This window comes from Balaenoptera physalus (genome assembly GCF_965194825.1).
Source record: "Balaenoptera physalus genome assembly, chromosome: 6".
In the NCBI taxonomy this organism is placed as follows: Eukaryota; Metazoa; Chordata; class Mammalia; order Artiodactyla; family Balaenopteridae; genus Balaenoptera; species Balaenoptera physalus.
In genome coordinates this window covers 53,849,509-53,867,660 of record NC_138885.1, presented here as the reverse complement: position 1 = coordinate 53,867,660, position 18,152 = coordinate 53,849,509, and the positions used below count along the sequence as shown (strand labels likewise).

Sequence of the window (18,152 nt, the reverse complement as noted above, 5' to 3'; positions counted from 1 at the left end):
TAACATATTTTTTTCTGGTTTCATTTTTTTTTTTTTTTTGATGGGTGGTGCTGTATCCCTGTCTTACTGGTTGTTTGGCTTGACACGTCCAGCACTGGAGGTTGCAGGCAGTTGGATAGAGCTGGATCTTGGTGCTGAGATGAGGACCTCTGGGAGGCCTCACTCTGATTGATATTCCCTGGGGTCTGAGGTTCTCTGTTAGTCCATCGGTTTGGACTTGTAACTCCCACCACAGGAGCTTGGGCCCAACCTCTGGCCTGGGAACCAAGATTCCACAAGCTTTGTGGCGCAGTAAGAAAAAAAAACGGGGGAAGAAAGAAAAAAAGAAAAGAGCAGTAAAATACCAAAGAATAATAAAATAAAATTAGAAAGATGAAAAACATATTAGGAAAAATAAAACTATAATTGAAACAACTGCAACAAGGTAAAATAAAACCACAAAAGAAAAAAAAAGTGGTGGGGAGGAAGAAGCCAAAAGGAGAGAGCAATAACCAAAGTATAAAGAATAAAGTAGAATTAGAAAAATAAAAGATTTATTAGGAAAAGTAAAAATGTAAAAGAATTAGCAGCAATGAATCCACAAGGTAAAACAGAACTCCAATCTGAAAAAAGAAAAAAAAAAAAGCCTTGGCTATGGGGGTGGAGTTTTGGCAGGGGTGGAACTTAGGCAGGGGCGGGGTTTAGGGTGCTGCGAGACCTAGGCAGGTGGGGGTGTGACGTTTGAGCCTGGGGGGGGGGCGGAAATTCAAGTGTGGAGCGGGGCCTCTACTTAGGACCTGTTCAGAACGGGAGAGGCATCAAGACCTGAGGGGGGCCTCTGGAGGGTGGAGTTCTGGAGTTTGGAGGTAGGGCCCTGAGTGAGGGTGTGTGGGTGGGGTGTATGTCAGCTTGCGGGAGGGGGTCTTCGAGTGTAGAGGCGGGGCCCTGGGTGGGGGTGTAGGGGCGGGGCTTTGGTTCTGCACAGCAGGAGGGAGGCTCAGAGGGCAGAGGATTTGGCCCAGGAGCCCAGCAGGCTTCCCGGGGCCTGAGTGGACAGGGAAAGCACTGGCCCCGTTCCCTTCTGTTCCTTTACGCCCTGCTGTACCGTCTCCCCCAGCATCTCCCCCATCGCCACTGGACCCATAACCGTGGGTGGGTCCCGCTGGGTGTAGGAACTCCTCCCCTCCCCCAGCTGCCCCTCAGGGGTGCCGGTCCCAGAGGTCCGGCCTTTACTATTGCTCCCCCTTCCCTCCCTCCCACTCCTTCAGGACCTGAGCGGCTGGAGGGGGCCTAGGTGGGCAGAGGATCCGGCCTGGGATCTCAACAGGTTCCTGGGGGTCTGAGTGGGCAGGGGAAACCTGGCCACGCTCCCTTTTGATCCTCTGCCTTCCCAGTGGTTCCCCAAGTTCGCCTTCGGGCGTGGAATCCCTTCCCCTCCCCCAGCTGCCCCTCAGCAGCACCAGTCCTGTCTCGCAGCCATTTCTCCTCCCCCTTCACTCCCCCCACGCCCCACATCCTACCCGGTAGCTGGCTGTTCCTCCCGTCCCCTTAGGTGTCTGTGGCCCCCCACCGGTGCCTGGTAGGTGCCCCAGTTGTGAGGAGATGCGAATTCCGCATCCTCTTAGTATGCCATCTTGACTCCACCCCCCTCATTGCTTTTTGGTCTTAGGATTCTTTGACACTCTTAAAAGTTATAGAGGACTCCAAAGAGCTTTTGCATATAAGGGTTACATATATTGCTATTTACAGAAAATAAAACTGAGAAGACTCTAAAATATTTTAAGTTTGTTTAAACAATAGTAGTAAACTCGTATATTAACATAACATTTTTCTTTAGGAGAAATAAAACCAAAAATAGTGAGAGACGTGGCATTGTTTTACATTTATGAAAATCTCTTCAGTATCTGGGTTAGCAGAAGATACATAGATTCTCATATCTGCTTCACACGCTTCATTAGCTCTCAGGGCTATGATGGCATCACATGTCATACAGCAAAATGTGTAGGAACTTTTTCTCTCCATCTTTATCCACATCTCTCCTCTAATAAGTTTCCTCCAGCCCCTTAGCCGAATTTGTGTTTGGTTTCACCCTTACTTCTCTTGATCCAACCAGATAAAATTAACATTATATGAATTAGCTGCTATTCAAACAGGAAGAGTCAGTCTTTGTAACTCAAATAGAGGTTGCCTTTTTCCATAAATTCTCAGTTCTAGTAGTTACGATTCTTTGGAAACCAGTTTAAGAATGGCTATCATTGTTAGAGTTTTAAGAGTTCAAAAATAACACCCTTTTTTCTTCTTCTTGAGTTGAAAACCAGTAAGAGAAATACTGGGCAGATAACTACTAGATAGCAGGACTGTAGATCTGCAGCTGACTTGTTCACCTGCTCTTGGGTGGCATGGACCACTGCAGACTTCCCCTGAAAGGGCAGATCAGAAAAAAGAAAATCCAGAAGGGGCTGAACCACATGGCCCAGCATCTTCCCCAGACTTCAGTTATCTGTTGTTCCTTTCCTGCTAAGCAAGATAGGGAGAAAAGAGGCCAGGAATCTTACTCCAGAACGAACTGGAAGTAATTGTCCCCCCTCTTCTCAACAAGATGCTTGTTTATGTTTTATCTTTTATAAATGTGGACAACAGAGTTTTACTGTCATGAATTAGTAATGGCTCAACAGTCACCCTCTCTCACTCAGTAATGACTAGCATAAGAAGGCTTAAGGTCACCTTTCCAAAACTCAAATCATCATTCATTTCCCCGTACTCTCTACAACATTGTTAACAGAACTATTGAACAAGTCAGTTCTTTGCACAGAGTCCATGTTGCAGTTTGCTTATCATGAGGGTTATTAGATATTACACGGCTTGAAAAAATAGATGTCTTGTGAAAACTCTAGTGAAATTTGAATAGTCATGTGATCTGTTTTGTAAGTTTTTAGGCTAAAACTGTCAGGGTGTGTGCCCATTATGAATCAAGTTTAATTATAATACATTCATGGGGGATATTCTAGGAAGTGTAAAATCCAGAAACACAGGTTACTGAGTTTTAATCCCAGCCCTGCCATGCACTAGGTGTGCAACCTCAAACAAGTTCTAGTTCCATATCTTCTCTCGGCTTCATTTTTCTGAATTATAAAATGGGGAAAGTCAGAACACTTTCCTCATAAGATTGTTTTGAAGCTTAAATAAGAAAATGCAGGCAGAGCATTTATTATGTTTGGGGCACAATAATTGCTCAGTATAGGTTCATTAAATATGTATATTATAAGAATATTATTTTTATGTATTATTTTTGTAATCCAGAACATTAGGCAATTATATAACATATAACATTATTTTACTCCCTCATTTTCTGATTTCTGCTTTTTCTGGGTTAAGTTTTAGCCATTGATCTATACTGAGGGGCATTATAAAACAGCTGTTTGAAACTTAACCATCTTCATTCAGGAAGAGTTGTTGGGGACTATGTTTCATAGCATCCTCTCTGTAAAGACCTTGGGGGAAATAGTTCCTACAGGTCTCAGCCTAAAGAATTGATGTCCCTTTCCCATGCATTGGGTTTGTGTTTCTATCTTAAATTGTATGACAGATCATGTTTCCTTTTTTAAATTGCTATTGAAGAAGCTCGGCAACAAACTTGCAGCCCTCTGTTAACAAAGTGGACTCTGTTGTGACATACATTTTAAATAGTAATCTTAACCTTCATCTCTCTCCCCCACCTCATCTTTATGTTCTCTTCCTCCCCAGTTTCTTCACATAATTTCTATCTTCTTTTTGCTACATCTTTGTAAGAGACTGCATGTACTTTCTGAATGAGAAGAAACATAGATGTGTATTTAAAATAAAAATGTGTGAGTGTAAAATAAATCATTAAACCTTAGGAACATACTTGACCTAATGAAATAGTTGTGGGTAATTTCATTTGATTAGTTTTTTGGTCATTGTATAAAACTGGTTTGAATTAAAATGCTTCAGGTGATTTGTGACATGGGTGGCTGGCTGTACAATGTCACTACAGTGTCACTCATCTCCCCTGAGCTTGTGATTATATGCTCTTCCATATCAAGCACATAACTGTATGTGTTGTTCCTCTTGCCTAGCAGCTGTCCAGATAAAATTGGCATGTTTCTCTTGTATTCTGTTTTTTAAATAAATTTCTTTCTTTCTTTATTTTTGGCTGCGTTGGGTCTTCATTGCTGCACGCGGTCTTTCTCTAGTTGTGGTGAGTGGGGGCTACTCTTCGTTGTGGTGTGCGGGCTTCTCATTGTCATGGCTTCTCTTGTTGCAGAGTATGGGCTCTAGGCGTGTGCAGGCTTCAGTAGTTGTGGCACGTGGGCTCAGTAGTTGTGGCTTGCGGGCTCTAGAGCGCAGGCTCAGTAGTCGTGGTGCATGGGCTTAGTTGCTCTGCAGCATGTGGGATCTTCCCGGGCCAGGGCTCGAACCCATGTCCCTTGCATTGGCAGGCAGATTCTTAACCACTGTGCCACCAGGGAAGCCCTCTCTTGTGTTCTTGAGTGAGTAGAGTTGAGGTTTTAGAGTGCCACAAAATGGTAGGAATGGAGTATCAAAAGACTTGACAATTAATGCATCCTTTATAAGGGAAAGTGAGGTTAAGGTGACAGAGCAGATTGTGGGTACTGAAAGAATTATATATAGCAGGGGGAAGAGTTATATATAGCAGGCAAGAAATGTATAACCAGGGGCACCAAACAATCAGAATTTTTATTTGCTGTTGGTTCACGTTCTATTTAGGGAATATTTTGAGGTTTTGTATTGTTTTAGTAGTTTCAAGGTATTTTATGCCTGTTTACAGTGGTTATAATTATTTTCTGTCTTTGAAACCCAAATCTCGAATATTGAAAACTATTATTTTTCCCTAATCCTAATTTCCTTCCCCCCAAATCTAATCAGTTATCAAATCCCATTACATCTTCCGTTGAATCCCCATTAGTCAAATTAGGGACTATAGGAGGTGAGTTTAAAATCCTTTTAATCTCTAAAATGTCTGCAGGTCTCTGCCCATAATCTCTAGTCTTCTTGCCTAGATCCAGTAGACTCTTAAAGAGTTCTTCATGTTTGGCCTTCTGCTTCTCAAATTCATTTTTATACCTCATCAGCAAGTGAACCTATTTCATTGCCATCATGGCTGGCTATCTGTTGCTTACAAGACTGTCTAATGATGATTCAGCTTCTCAAGTGATACATCATTAGGATGAGTTAGTTCTAATTGCACTAGTGATAGTCTCACAAAGTGGAAATTCCTTTTAGTTTGTTTTAAGGATGCTAAGAAGTAATGAAGTTTTCCCTAAGAATTTTAGATATTCCAGAAATAATACTTTGTACTTTGAGAAATTTAGGACTAAATAAGAGTGTCTATAAATCATGTCTAGCATATACATATTAGCTGCTAATATAATTTCTCAATGTTTTTTGGCTGGAATTTAACGTTTACTGCTATAATTCTGTTTTTTGATGCCAGAATGCATTTATATGCTTCTCATTTGCTTGTATTTTATTTTATATTGAACAACGTATAACTTCTATTTTGAAATTATGGCAAAGATTCTGTAGTCAAAATCCATCACCAACACTGGAGAGACTACTAAATAAGAAATTTTAAGTCTTATTCAAAGGAATTTTTTTTTTTTTTTTTTTTTGGTGGCATGTGGGATCCTAGTTCCCCAACCAGGGATTGAACCTGAGCCCCCTGCATTGGAAGCGCTGGGTCTTAACCACTGTATTGCCAGGGAAGTCCTTAAAGGAATTTTAAGCCTTCTAATAGGTGTGACTCCTGTGGTCAGACTGTCATCAGCTACCGTTTAATAATAATAAGTACAAATACTATTAAAGTTGTATAGAGAGCAGTAACACTCGTATTGTTGATATGTTTTCTTGCTTTGCAACATATATCGTGGCATAACAGCTGTATCAGGGGGAAAATATCATGTAGAAACATAGTTATCTGTTGTTCTCAACTAAATAGTTTGTTATGTTATTGTATTTTTCTTTGTATGATTTTTTTTTTTCACCACTAGAATAAACGCAGATGGTTGTTTTAATTTTTATAGCATTGAAAGAAACAATGTAGGGTCCATATCAAGTTTCGAATCATAATTTTCAAAAATGAGTCACAATCAAAACATATATACGTATTGATTAGTAATTAAGGCACAGCCATATCAATAATAGCAACGCTATTTGGAACAAAAATCAAGTAGAATGTACTAGCTTTTCCTTGTAGTATTTTTTCCCTTCAAGTTACTAACCTGATATGAGATTGCGTCTTATTTATACATTACAAATGCTTATTCTGTTTATGGCTATATAGCATAAATAGCATGTGCTAGCATTTAATAAAGTTTATAATTTTCTGATAAATTTGGTGTTTGGTATATGGCATGTAGTTTTTTTAAATAAAAGTTTATACATATGAACAAAAATAGATTGCATTCTGAATGTGTGCATATCAGTATTTCAGCCTTTTCTTAAAAAGTTATTAAAATGATTAAAAAATACTAATTACGTAAATACTGTACTTTGTTTTTATAGAACTTTCACCCATAATCTTTTTTTTTCTTTTAAAGATCAGTGGATAAGTCTGTCATTGTGTATGATACTGTAAGTATTTCAAAATCTTGTGTGATCTGTGTAAACTATGTTTGCTTATTAGGCTACTGAGCTTCAGGTTTAGCTAGGCAAGATGAGAAAAATGTACATATTTTTTCTGTTTAGGATGCCCAAGAATATAATATATACATTTTCAGAAATGCTAAAATAGTTATGCAGGTAAGGTATTGGTTCTGAGACAAGCCCTTAAATATTTCAATAATGGTTTTAAGATAGACAGATGTTTAGTCTGATCAAAGAAAATACAGATTTAAAGAGCATCAATATTAAAAAAAATCACTTTAAGTCAATTTTTCTTAAACTCTTACACCAGGTTTCCATAACAGCAAAGGAATGTTTACCCAAGGGTTTTGGGAAGGTATAGCTGAAAGCTGAAAGTGGCTCTATCACTTTAGAGTCCCACCTGGATTTAGAGACTAGTATAAGAAGAGTAAGTTATAAAGGATTTGGAAAAATGGGGCTTTTTGGTAGATGCATGTGAATAAAGACCAGGTTGCATAAATATGAAGAAAAATGAACGTTTAATATATAGTGAAGGTATAATTGACAAAAATATTCTCCAAGAGAAATCGGTGTTGAGTGGGACCTTACAGTGGTTCAGCTTAGGTTGTAGCTATGCCAGCAAAGAAATAGAGATGTGAATTATCAAAGTGTAGTGGGTCAAACAAGGAAGCTAAGCTAGTCCTCCACACAGCAGTTCAAATTATTGAGTTCTGGCAGGAAGTGGGAAAGAGTACTCAAACGAGGTGAAATAGATCCTTAATATTTCTCAGGAGATTTTCACGAGATTTTACATTCACAGAAATAGCTATAATGTTAAATTTTCTCCATAAAATATGTATATGAGTCTCAGTTAAATACATCTAGATGTTGGATGGCCAGCTAAGTGTACTCAATATTGAAATGACTAATTTCTACTCACTGGTCTGCAGTGGGTACAGTCAAATGCCATAGCAAAAATTCAGATTATTTCATGGTTACTATTAGTAAGTTGAGACAAATCAGCCAGGACTATATTATACTAAAAATTTCAGCAGACAGCAGTGCTGATAATTGAGAAAGTGAAATAAGTACTTGATAATGTTATTAGTTATAAATGCTATTCTCTATTCATTGGGTAAAGTTTTGATTTATATTAGTGACTCATAATATTAGAATACATAGAGTGTATAAACCGTTCAGGTCAAACAAGTCTGTATCAGTAGCTTTACTCTTGCCTGAGTAAATATAAAGCTGTTTGTGTTGTTTTTCAGAATACTGAGAATATACTTCACACCTTGACTCAGCACACCAGGTCTGAACTTAACCTCACTTTGTAGTAATATAATTAAAAAATTGGTCTAAGGATATATAATAGTTGTTTTTATTAACTAGGTATGTCACAACTTGTGCCTTTGCACCCAATATCCTTTTACTTGCTACTGGTTCAATGGACAAAACAGTGAATATCTGGCAGTTTGACCTGGAAACACTTTGCCAAGGTTAGTAAGGATATCATGTGTAACCCACTTCAGCACCATTCACCATTAAAATGAGAAATTCAGTAATTTTTTGACAAATTATTCCTGTTGCTTTTCTCAATATAAAGCATACATCCAAATTTAATATAATTTAAAAATAATTTTAGAGAACCCAGTGTTAAAGTTAACCCAGACATCTACATTAAAACTGTTGGTAAATGCTTTTGGATGCACATTCATGTATATCATACCTCCCATAGTTTTGTAAGCTCTTTATTTATACTCCATACTAATTTTTCAGATAAATATAGCCTAGAACAAAATAGAAATGATAGTTTTATCTTGTTGGTTTTATTTTTGGTTTTATCAAGCAACATTGACACATAATTTAGGAGTTTTATTTTTATCACTGTCAGTATTAACCAATTAGTGGTGCTGATATGCAGATGACAGATCACATATAATACTTCTGCTGATATGAATTTTATATAATAAAGATAAACTTTTTCTGGAGTGAAAAATGTTCCGAAAGAGTAACATTTAACGTAGCATTAAATAATACTTTATACGTAGTATTATTTGATTTTTAAAAATTTCTTAAAGGATGTTAAAGTAGAAAACACAGATTTAAGAAAATTTCATTTACTTTTTAGTACAAAGTGAGAATGTTTATAAAGGATATACTTTTTCTCTTGCTTGTTGTTTTTTCACTTACTTTTTGTTTGTGGGGTTTTTTTGGTTTGTTTGTTTTTTAAGCAAGGATCACAGAAGATCAACCAAAGCAATTTACTGAAGATTGGTCAGAGGACGATGTCTCAAACTGGCTTTGTGCACAAGGTTTAAAAGACCTTGTTGGTATTTTCAAAATGAATAACATTGATGGACGAGAACTGTTGAATCTTACAAAAGAAAGTCTAGCTGATGATTTGAAAATTGGTAAGACTAGTGAAAGTTAGGCAGTCTTAAAAACAGCTTTTAATAATTTACTCTCTGAGATTGGTTTTAATTGCATTAATGGTTTCCTCTTAATATTCTAGCATGGTGGTAGTACTGGTATATGTCTGTGTATAGAAGTATAGTATATTTTTATTAGATTATGGGAAAGAAATGTTACATACTGTTTCTTTAGGTAATTAAAGCTATCATGTAACTGTAATTTTAAAAATGTATATATTTTAAAAATTGTGATATAATTCATCCTTTTATAAGTGTACAGTGCAGTGACTATTCAGAGTTGTATAACCATCACCACTCTTTGATTCCAGAACATTTTCATCACTTCAGAAGGAAACTCCATTCCCATTAGCAGTCACTCCTATTCCTTGTCTCTCTAGCTCCTGGCAACCACTTATCTACTTTCTGTCTCTAAGGATTTACCTGTTCTACATTTCATAAAATGTACGGCCTTTTGTGTCTGGCCTCTTTTGCATAGCATGTTCTCAAGGTTCATACATGTTGTAGTATATATTAGTACTTCACTTTTTCATGGCCGAATAATATTCCACTGTATGAATTTATCACTTTTTGTTCATCCATTCACCAGTTGATTGGATTTAGATTGTTCCCATTTTATAGATTTTATGAAAAATGCTTCTATGAACATTCATATACAAGTTTCGTGTGGGCATCTGTTTTCAGTTTTCTAGGGCGTTACCAAATCATACTGACAGAACTTGGCCGGAAGAAGATGTCTCCTTTTGTGATTGGGAGTTGGGAATGAGTGTTATTAAACTTAATTGCTCAGGAAGAAAAGACCCTTTACCAGCTTGAGGGCTAGTAGCCCCTCAGTATGGGCAATGAGCAACATTGGGATATATTTACTATAACTCTGAAAAGGCATCTGGCTCTTAATAAGATGACAAATTAATAAGATGACAAATTAAATAGGCCATCAGCTCCTGTACCCTCTTCCCCACCCCTTTCCCATCCCTGGAAATGCTACATAATTGAAAACTGATGGAGTCTAGATACAAATAACCATCAAATATACAAAACAAAACTCTGAAAACTGTCGAGTGGAAGTGTGGATCATATGGTAACTCTGTGCTTGCATTTGAAGAACTGCCAGGCTATTTTCCAAAGCAACTGTGCTTTTGTATGTTCTCACCAGCAGTGTATGAGGATTCCAGTTTCTCTGCATCCTCATCAATACTTGTTTAGTTTTTCAATTATAGCCATCCTAGTGGTTTCTCATTGTGGTTTTGATATGCATTTTCCTGATGACTAGTGATGTTGAACAACTTTCCATATGCTCATTGGCCATTTGTATATCTTCTTTGGAAAAATGTCTGTTCAGATTCTTTGCCCATTTTAAAAACTGGGTTATTTGTCTTTTTATTGATGAGTTTATATAAATTTAGATACTAGACCCTTAATCAGATATATGATTTGTAAATATTTTCTCCCATTCTGTGGGTTATCATTACACTTTCTTGAAAGTGTCCTTTGATGCACGAAAGTTACAAATTTTGGTGAAGTCCAGTTTATCTGTTTTTTTTTCTGTCATTGCTTGTGCTGTAGGTGTCATATCTAAGAAACCCAAACCTAATCCTGAATCTTGAAGATTTACACCTGTGTTTCTTCTATGACTTTTATAGTTCTAGCTCTTACATTTAGGTGTGTGATCAATTTTGACTTAATTTTTGTATATAATGTGAGGTAAGAGTTTAGCTATATTCTTTCAGATGTATATATCCAGTTGTCCCAGCACCATTTGTTGAAAAGACTATTCTTTCCCCTTTAAATTGTCTTGGCACCCTTGTTAAATATCAGTTGACCATAAATGTGAGGGTTTATTTCTGGACTCTCAATTCTATTTCACTGACCTATTTGTCTATCCATACGCTAGTGCCACGGTGTCTTAACTACTATAGCTTTGTAGTAAGTGTTGAAATTGAAAATTGTGTGTCCTCCATCTCTGGGTTTTTTTTCTCCCCAGGATTGGTTTTGCTCCTTTGGGTCCCTTGGCATTTCCATATGAATTTTAGGATCAACTTGTCAAATTCTGCAAAAAAGCCACCTGACTTTGATGGGGATTATACTGAATTTCTACGTCAATTTAGGAATTATTGTCATTTTAACAATATTAATTCTTCTAATCCATAAGCACAGGATATTTTTATGTTTATTCAGGTCTTCTTAATTTCTTTTTCAACAATGCTTTGTAATTTTCAGTGCACAAGTCATTTTTTCTTAAGTGTACAATCCTCTGGTTTTTAGTATATTCACAGAGTTGTACAACCATCACCACTATCTAATTTCAGAACATTTTTATCCCCCCAAAAGAATCCCATTCTTTCCTCTTTCTAGCCTCTTGGCAACCACTAATCTATCTTCTGTAGAAATAGGATCTACCTATTTTGGACATTTCTTTTAAGTGGAACCGTACAATATGTGGCCTTTTGTATCTGGCTTTTTTAATTTAACCTTTCAAGGTTCATCCATGTTTTTGTATGTGTAAGTACTTCCTTCCTTTTTATGGCTGAATAATATTCCATTGTATGGCTATACCACATTTTGTTTATCCACTCATCAGCTGATGGTCTTTTGGGTTGTTTCTACCTTTTGGCTGTTATCAATAATGCTGCTGTGAATATATGTGTATGAGTTTTTGTGTGAGTATATTTTCATTTCCCTTGGATATATGATTAAAAGTAGAATAACTCTACATATACCATTTTGAGGAACTGGCAGACTGTTTTCCAAAGCAGCTGTACTATTTTGCATTCCCACCAGCAATGTGTGAGCTTTCCAATTTCTTCACCTCTTTGTCAACACTGGTTATTACCTATCTTATTGATTATAGCCATTCAATAGATGTGAAGTGGTATTTCATTGTGGTTTTTGATTTGCATTTACCTAATGATATGGAGCATATTTTCAAGTGCTTATTGGCTGTTTATATATCTTCTTTGGTTAAAATTGGTTTGTCTTTTTATTGTTGAACTGTAAGAATTGTTTTATGTGTTCTGGTTACTATCAATACATCCTTATCAAAAACAGTTTGAAGTCTTAGTGTTGTGCTCTAATGAACATAATACTCAGACACTTCCCAGTATGCTCTAGTAAAATCTTAATTAACCAGAAAGCTTAGGAGATAGGATGTCCATAGTGAATTTACTGTTAATGAGGAGTCAAAGAGCAAAAAAAGTGTTTGTTATAGAAAATCATTCTAAAGTATAGTAGTATACTTTCATTACATAGTAAATATAGTATGTGAACCTATTTAAGTGTCTTGGAAGCTTATGGCCTTTTAAGAAGTTAATAGAATGATGATTTTGTGAAAATAATTAGAATCAGATGGTTTTATACTCAGGCCATACTGTGAAAGTTATTTTTATATCTCTAGTAACTTATTTCCTTTATAATTTACTCTTTCTTCCTGAAAGTACTTAATAGAGTACAGGGTATTTTTTGTTTTTGTTTTTGTTTTTTAAAGTTCTGGTGAATTTAGCATGTTCATTAGCTGATTTCTCATTACTCTCTCACAATAAGTTTTAACAATACCTTATCACACAGAAGCACATGACAATATAAAATAATAATTTCAGATTTCAACAAAGGATGTTTCAAAACATAAGAGAGCATAGTAAAAACAATAGCAATAGAATTCTGTCCCAATAGCCCGATAAATAAAGTATAAGAAATTCTTACAGGATTCAGTTAATGGCCTGAAATAGTTTTTGAAGGTGAGTCTCGGGTTTAGTAGTTATGATCATTCTGAAGTTCGGTGAAATAAGTTTTGGAACTACCAGGCTCAAGCCAAAATTGAAATATAATTTAAATAAGTCTGCTGTGGTCTAAAAGCTGAATTAGGAAGATCATTATAAATGGAGACAAGAACATTGCGTACTCTCTAGTAAGTAAGGAATTTGCTTTGTGTTTGTGCTTAAGATTTGGAAAGTTAGCAAATACAACAAATTAAATACAGAATAAGTTAGTAAATAAATTTTTAAATAAATTTTTAAATAATTTTTTTCTACATCATTCTAAAGTATCAATATTTTAAAGTTTTTGCAAAATTATAAAGGGTCAGCAAGCTAACATTAATCTTCTACAAGTGCTGCTTTAAGCTACAGTGGATTTCTGTTAGTCTTGAGTTTTAAGAAAAGTAGGCTCTTCCTCAAAACAGTAAGTTGGAGTAATAGAGAAGTGAAATTGGGTCTAGAAAAAAATGTGTTAAGAGGCAAACTGATGAGTATGTGATAATGAATTTTACTCTTGTGATGCATAACTATTTTACTTGCATTTGCTTTTGTGGTACAGCTGTTAAAACGGTTCCTATGTCAATGTGAATAAATACGAATTTAACATTCATCATATGAAGGAAGTTAATTAATTTTCAGTGAAGTATACTGGAGTGTTAGGGAACAAAGTAGTATATCTATTACGTTTGACACTTAAAAATTATTTTTAAGGAGTCAAGCAGTCTATCAAATCTTTTTTCAGTGAGCCTTTGTAAATATACAATAAAGGAACCTTCTATAGATTTGAGTATCTGTTGGAACCTGGTGTTTTAACCTAGAGTAATAGTCCTTTTCTAGGATAGTGTTAATGAAAACTAAGGGTACAACAGACATACAGTTTTAGGTAGGAAATAACTCCTTATATCTAGTGCTATATTTGCATAAGGAATATCCAGAAAAAGATTACAGGTACAAGAGATCCTTGATATTAAGAGAGGTGTGTCTTAAGACATATGTATATCCATGAATTTGTGAACTCTATGACAGCCTTTAATATTGCAACCAAAAGGCATAAAGTATGAAGATAAAGAGCAAGAAAGTCTCTTTGAGATGTGATACTAGGCAAGCAGTTAAGTCCACTAACTAGCCACATGATTTTCATCTGCAGTTTGGCTTCAGTTTATATCCAGGCCTCAGGATTATTGCAAACTGCTACCTATCCTGGAGTTTGGAATTGCTGTAGACAATATAATGGTAGAACCATGGAATGACAAATGACAAGGAACTACTGTATATCGTGTCAGTCCTTACCCATATATTCAACTAATTATCAGTCATAGATTCTTAATTGGGAATGAGGTTTTTTCAGAGCATTCCCTCTTCTTTTTATTCTTGTCTTTCCAAGAAACCATGAAAGCACATGAGACATTTTTATCATTTTCTGCTTTAAAAATTATTATATCAAATGCTTTTTAAAACTTTATGCACCAGCTGTCTTAACATCCTCAAATTTTGGAAGTTTCATGTTTCAAATCCTAGTAATACTTCCTTATGTAGACTTTCACTTGTTGCCTAACTGCATATACTGTTAAGTAACAAGAACATTTACCATTTTTTCTTTGCACACAATTGAAGTGAAATAGTCCTTTCACAGGTATAGGCCTGTGCACTGACCTGCTGTTAGAGTGGGCATAACCCTTCCAGTTCAGCTGCTGCTCTCAAATTGGCCTACCCCACTTTCCTGAGAGTAGGGCATTTCGGGGGTCTCCATTCCTCAGGCCTATCAGATGTCCTGTTGCTTCCGCATTGATATCAATCACAGGTCTTATGGATGTTGGTGGTTTATTCTCTTCCACTTACAGTGGGATTCATGAGGATACCCTGCTACCTTGTTTTGTTGGAAGTGTCGGTGGGATTTGATTTTGCTATCTCGTTGCTCTGTTTTTATGTGGGGATTCAGAGAAGTTTAAAAATTATATTGCTTCTATCACCATCTTCTCTAAGTCCTTTAAAAAATCCCTACTGTACCTATAGTTGTGTGTCCCTTTTCTTTCCTAATATAGCTTTTATGTCTTGTTTTCTCTTGATCTTTCAAGTCAGAAGTTTGTTAATAAAATTTATCTTTAAAAAATAAAAAGTTTTAAAGTTTTTTTCTCCAAGAAACCAGCTTTTGATTCTCTTGTTCTGTCTCAGGGCATTGCAGAGGTGATTCAGTGACCAGCCCAGTGGGCTGTAATTGTTAGTCCAGGCCATAGCGCTCTCTTGTTACCCTGCCTCCAGCTCATGCTGGCGTTGCTGCCTTAGCAATGATATTTACAGGACAAAGTTGGGGAGAGTGAAGGCTACAAGTAGAAAGGTATTTCTTCCATTTGTGTACACAAATCTCTGCTTTACGCTATTTCCCATCCCCTACTCTGGAACCTAGTTACTTCTGTTCCCTTGAGGGTTTTCGGAATTTTGTTTTGTATTTTTGGTGGTTATTTGTGTCCAGGCTCCATCAATTCTCAATTATGTAGCATTTCCAGGGTTGGGGAAGGGGTGGGAAAGAGGGTACAGGAGGTGATGGCCTATTTAATTTGTCATCTTATTAATAGCCAGATGCCTTTTCAGAGTTATAGTAAATATAGCTAAATATTGCCCATTGCCCGTACTGAGGGTTTACTAGCCCTCAGCTGGTCAGGGTCTTTTCTTTCTGAGCAATTAAGTTTAATAACACTCACTGCCAAACCCCGATCACAAAAGGAGATGTCTTCTTCTGGCCAAGTTCTGTGGATATGATTTGGTAACTGCTTGCCTGAGGGCATTCTTAAATGACATTAAAATTAGACAAGGGTAACACACAATTTAACCTTTTCTTATCCAGTACATTTTGAAATAGGGTTTCTATATTCTTTATTAATAAACATTCTAAATATTGGCACACATGTATATTTGACAAGGTAATATATATATTGTTTTCAGAATATTAAATACCTCTATATCCTTATTACATGTTGTATAATTTTCCCCTTAAATGATATGACTTAATTATGTTATGTAATTATTAACGTGTCTAATTAGTCTAATTATAAACATGTTGTGGTGCTTTTAAAAAATTGTTTTAAAAATCCTCAGTTTTGTTTCAATGAGTTACATAGGAGGTAAGTCATAGGAAAGCAGTAAAGCAGTTCCTAGGATGTAGGCAGCTGCTAGGTTGACTTGCCATACTTCCATAGATATGGTCAATGAGTCCAAATAGATTTGAACAGTTTATTACTCATGGCACAGCAGGCAGCATGAGCTTAATATTTAAATTGGTTGCCCTTTCCGCCTAGTCTTGTGGGGGCAATTTGTGTTGGTGTCATAGCTGAGGAACCCTGAGTTTATGAACCACCCCTCCCCCCACCAATCTTATAAAGGGACTGCTAGCAAACTAGTCCAAGAGGAAGACATTATCTTTGTACTTGTCAGGAAACAAATCTGCCCTCAGACTGGGAGGGAAACACTATCTCTAGCTTCCAAGTAAGTTTGCAGACATCCTTGAAAAAATTGCTAGACAAAAGGTGTCATAAGGTGTGTATAAACACTATGGAGAATTACCTTCCAATCAGAAAGAAAGTTGATTTGGCTTTTTATGGGAACTCTGAGGTGTTCTGAAATGTAGTTCTTTTTTCCTACCCCCCCTACACCCCCCAAACACCTCCACCTAAAATAGAACTGTCAGCTAGATTATCTAAAAATATAAACAGATAATCACACTAAACTTCCTAAACTTAATTGTATTAATCTTCCTGAAATTAAAAATTAAGATAATTTTAAAAACTTAAGATGAAAGTAATACAAATGAATGAAACGTATGTGTAGAGTCTTGGACAAACATATGAACTTTATTTGAGATTGTGTTTCATATGAGAATCAGCAAATAATATACCCAATTTCATAATGTTTATAAATATAAGACAATTTTTATATTATTAAATTGAACATCTTTAAAAATGATTTTTAGGAAATTTTTTGTTGTCTAAATAAATTAACCTATAATAATGAGCCTTTTCTGATTTTGTGTGGTATATTAGTATTTGGGCAATCTGAAATTCTTGAGGAACTTTGAGAATCTAAAGTTATTTAGAATAAACTTTCTCTTGCTGAGTTATTTTAATCACACAGTATTCTATACTACAAATATTGATTAAAGAATTTATAAAGAAAAGGTTCCATGTGGTAAAACAGAATGTCTGAAGATTTTTGGTTGTAGTAGATGAAATTTCTCTTTGTTTGCTGAAGACTTGCATAAAGGTTACAAGTAATAGTTCTCCAGCCCTAACAGAATAATTTCTTTTCAGAATCTCTAGGGCTGCGTAGTAAAGTTCTGCGGAAAATTGAAGAGCTCAGGACAAAGATAAAAACCCTTTCCTCTGGAATTCCTGATGAATTTATATGTCCAATAACTAGGGAGCTTATGAAAGATCCTGTCATCGCATCAGGTATGTGATGCTATTCTAAATTTCAGGGCATATTATGTACTAAATGAATAAATAATGTAGACAGTTCACAGAAGTTTGTTTAAATGTGAAACTTTTTCAAAATTACTTTATTTCTCATAAGTTCTTTCTTTTTTTTTTTCTTTTTAAAAATTCCTTAGATCTGAGGTGAACTATTGAACACTGTATATTTCTTAATGAATAAAATTGGATGGAGCAGGTTTGGATAAGATTAGAGACAAAAGAAATAAGCTTGACAAGCCTTACTTAAACTTGTGAAATATGTATTTAGTTACTAGAATGTATAGTTAAAATATTGTTTTTTAAGATACACTGTTGAGATCTATTATATTTATTTTGTCTATCATGAATTTAAACAACCTTACAGAAATAAGAATTTAAAGGTTATAAAGTTACATCATTTCACATTAATTTCTAACCTTTGTCAATGAACACAGACATACTTTACATCGTTGTAGTCAGTGAATCCATATTGTGCTTTTTATTTTTAAGACTGTTATATACATTTCTGAATATTGACTTAGTCTACATAATTTTCAGTGTTAATAACTTTATTCCATTGTAGCTCTATGCTACAATTTGACTCTTCTACTATTTGGTGTATGTATATGTTTGAAAAGCTTTATATTGTTAATAGCATTGTGCTGATATCTTGGTACTCCTTTCATTGTGTTGTTAGCATTACTTAGAGGTATTTTCATGACATGTGTTCCCCAAAGCAGAATTAACCAAACAGAATATTTTATGAATGTTAAAAAGAACAGTTTTGATAGTTCTTGTTAGATTTGTTATTAGATTGTTTTCTAGGAAAAAATAGTTTAGAATGCTACCAGAAATGTATGTAAGTGTACCCGTTTTTCCAGTTTTGTGATCATTGAATTTTAGAACTCATTTATTTTTGCAAGTTTAATACTGGTTTGAAA

General features: G+C 35.6%; 1 protein-coding gene across 7 annotated transcripts in view; it reads left to right on the top strand.

Moving 5' to 3' along the window:
* The window catches only part of WDSUB1 (WD repeat, sterile alpha motif and U-box domain containing 1), a 73,276-nt gene that overhangs the window by 19,826 nt on the left and 35,298 nt on the right, over positions 1-18,152 (top strand). For 6 of the 7 annotated variants that reach the window (XM_082465095.1, XM_082465097.1, XM_082465096.1 and 3 more), the window contains 5 exons: positions 6,561-6,594; positions 7,857-7,897; positions 7,978-8,084; positions 8,820-8,999; positions 17,071-17,211. In XM_082465095.1, coding sequence (XP_082321221.1) covers positions 6,561-6,594; positions 7,857-7,897; positions 7,978-8,084; positions 8,820-8,999; positions 17,071-17,211 — 503 coding nt within the window. The remainder of the gene's footprint in view (positions 1-6,560; positions 6,595-7,856; positions 7,898-7,977; positions 8,085-8,819; positions 9,000-17,070; positions 17,212-18,152) is intronic. The other variant, XM_082465100.1, reaches the window with a different exon arrangement.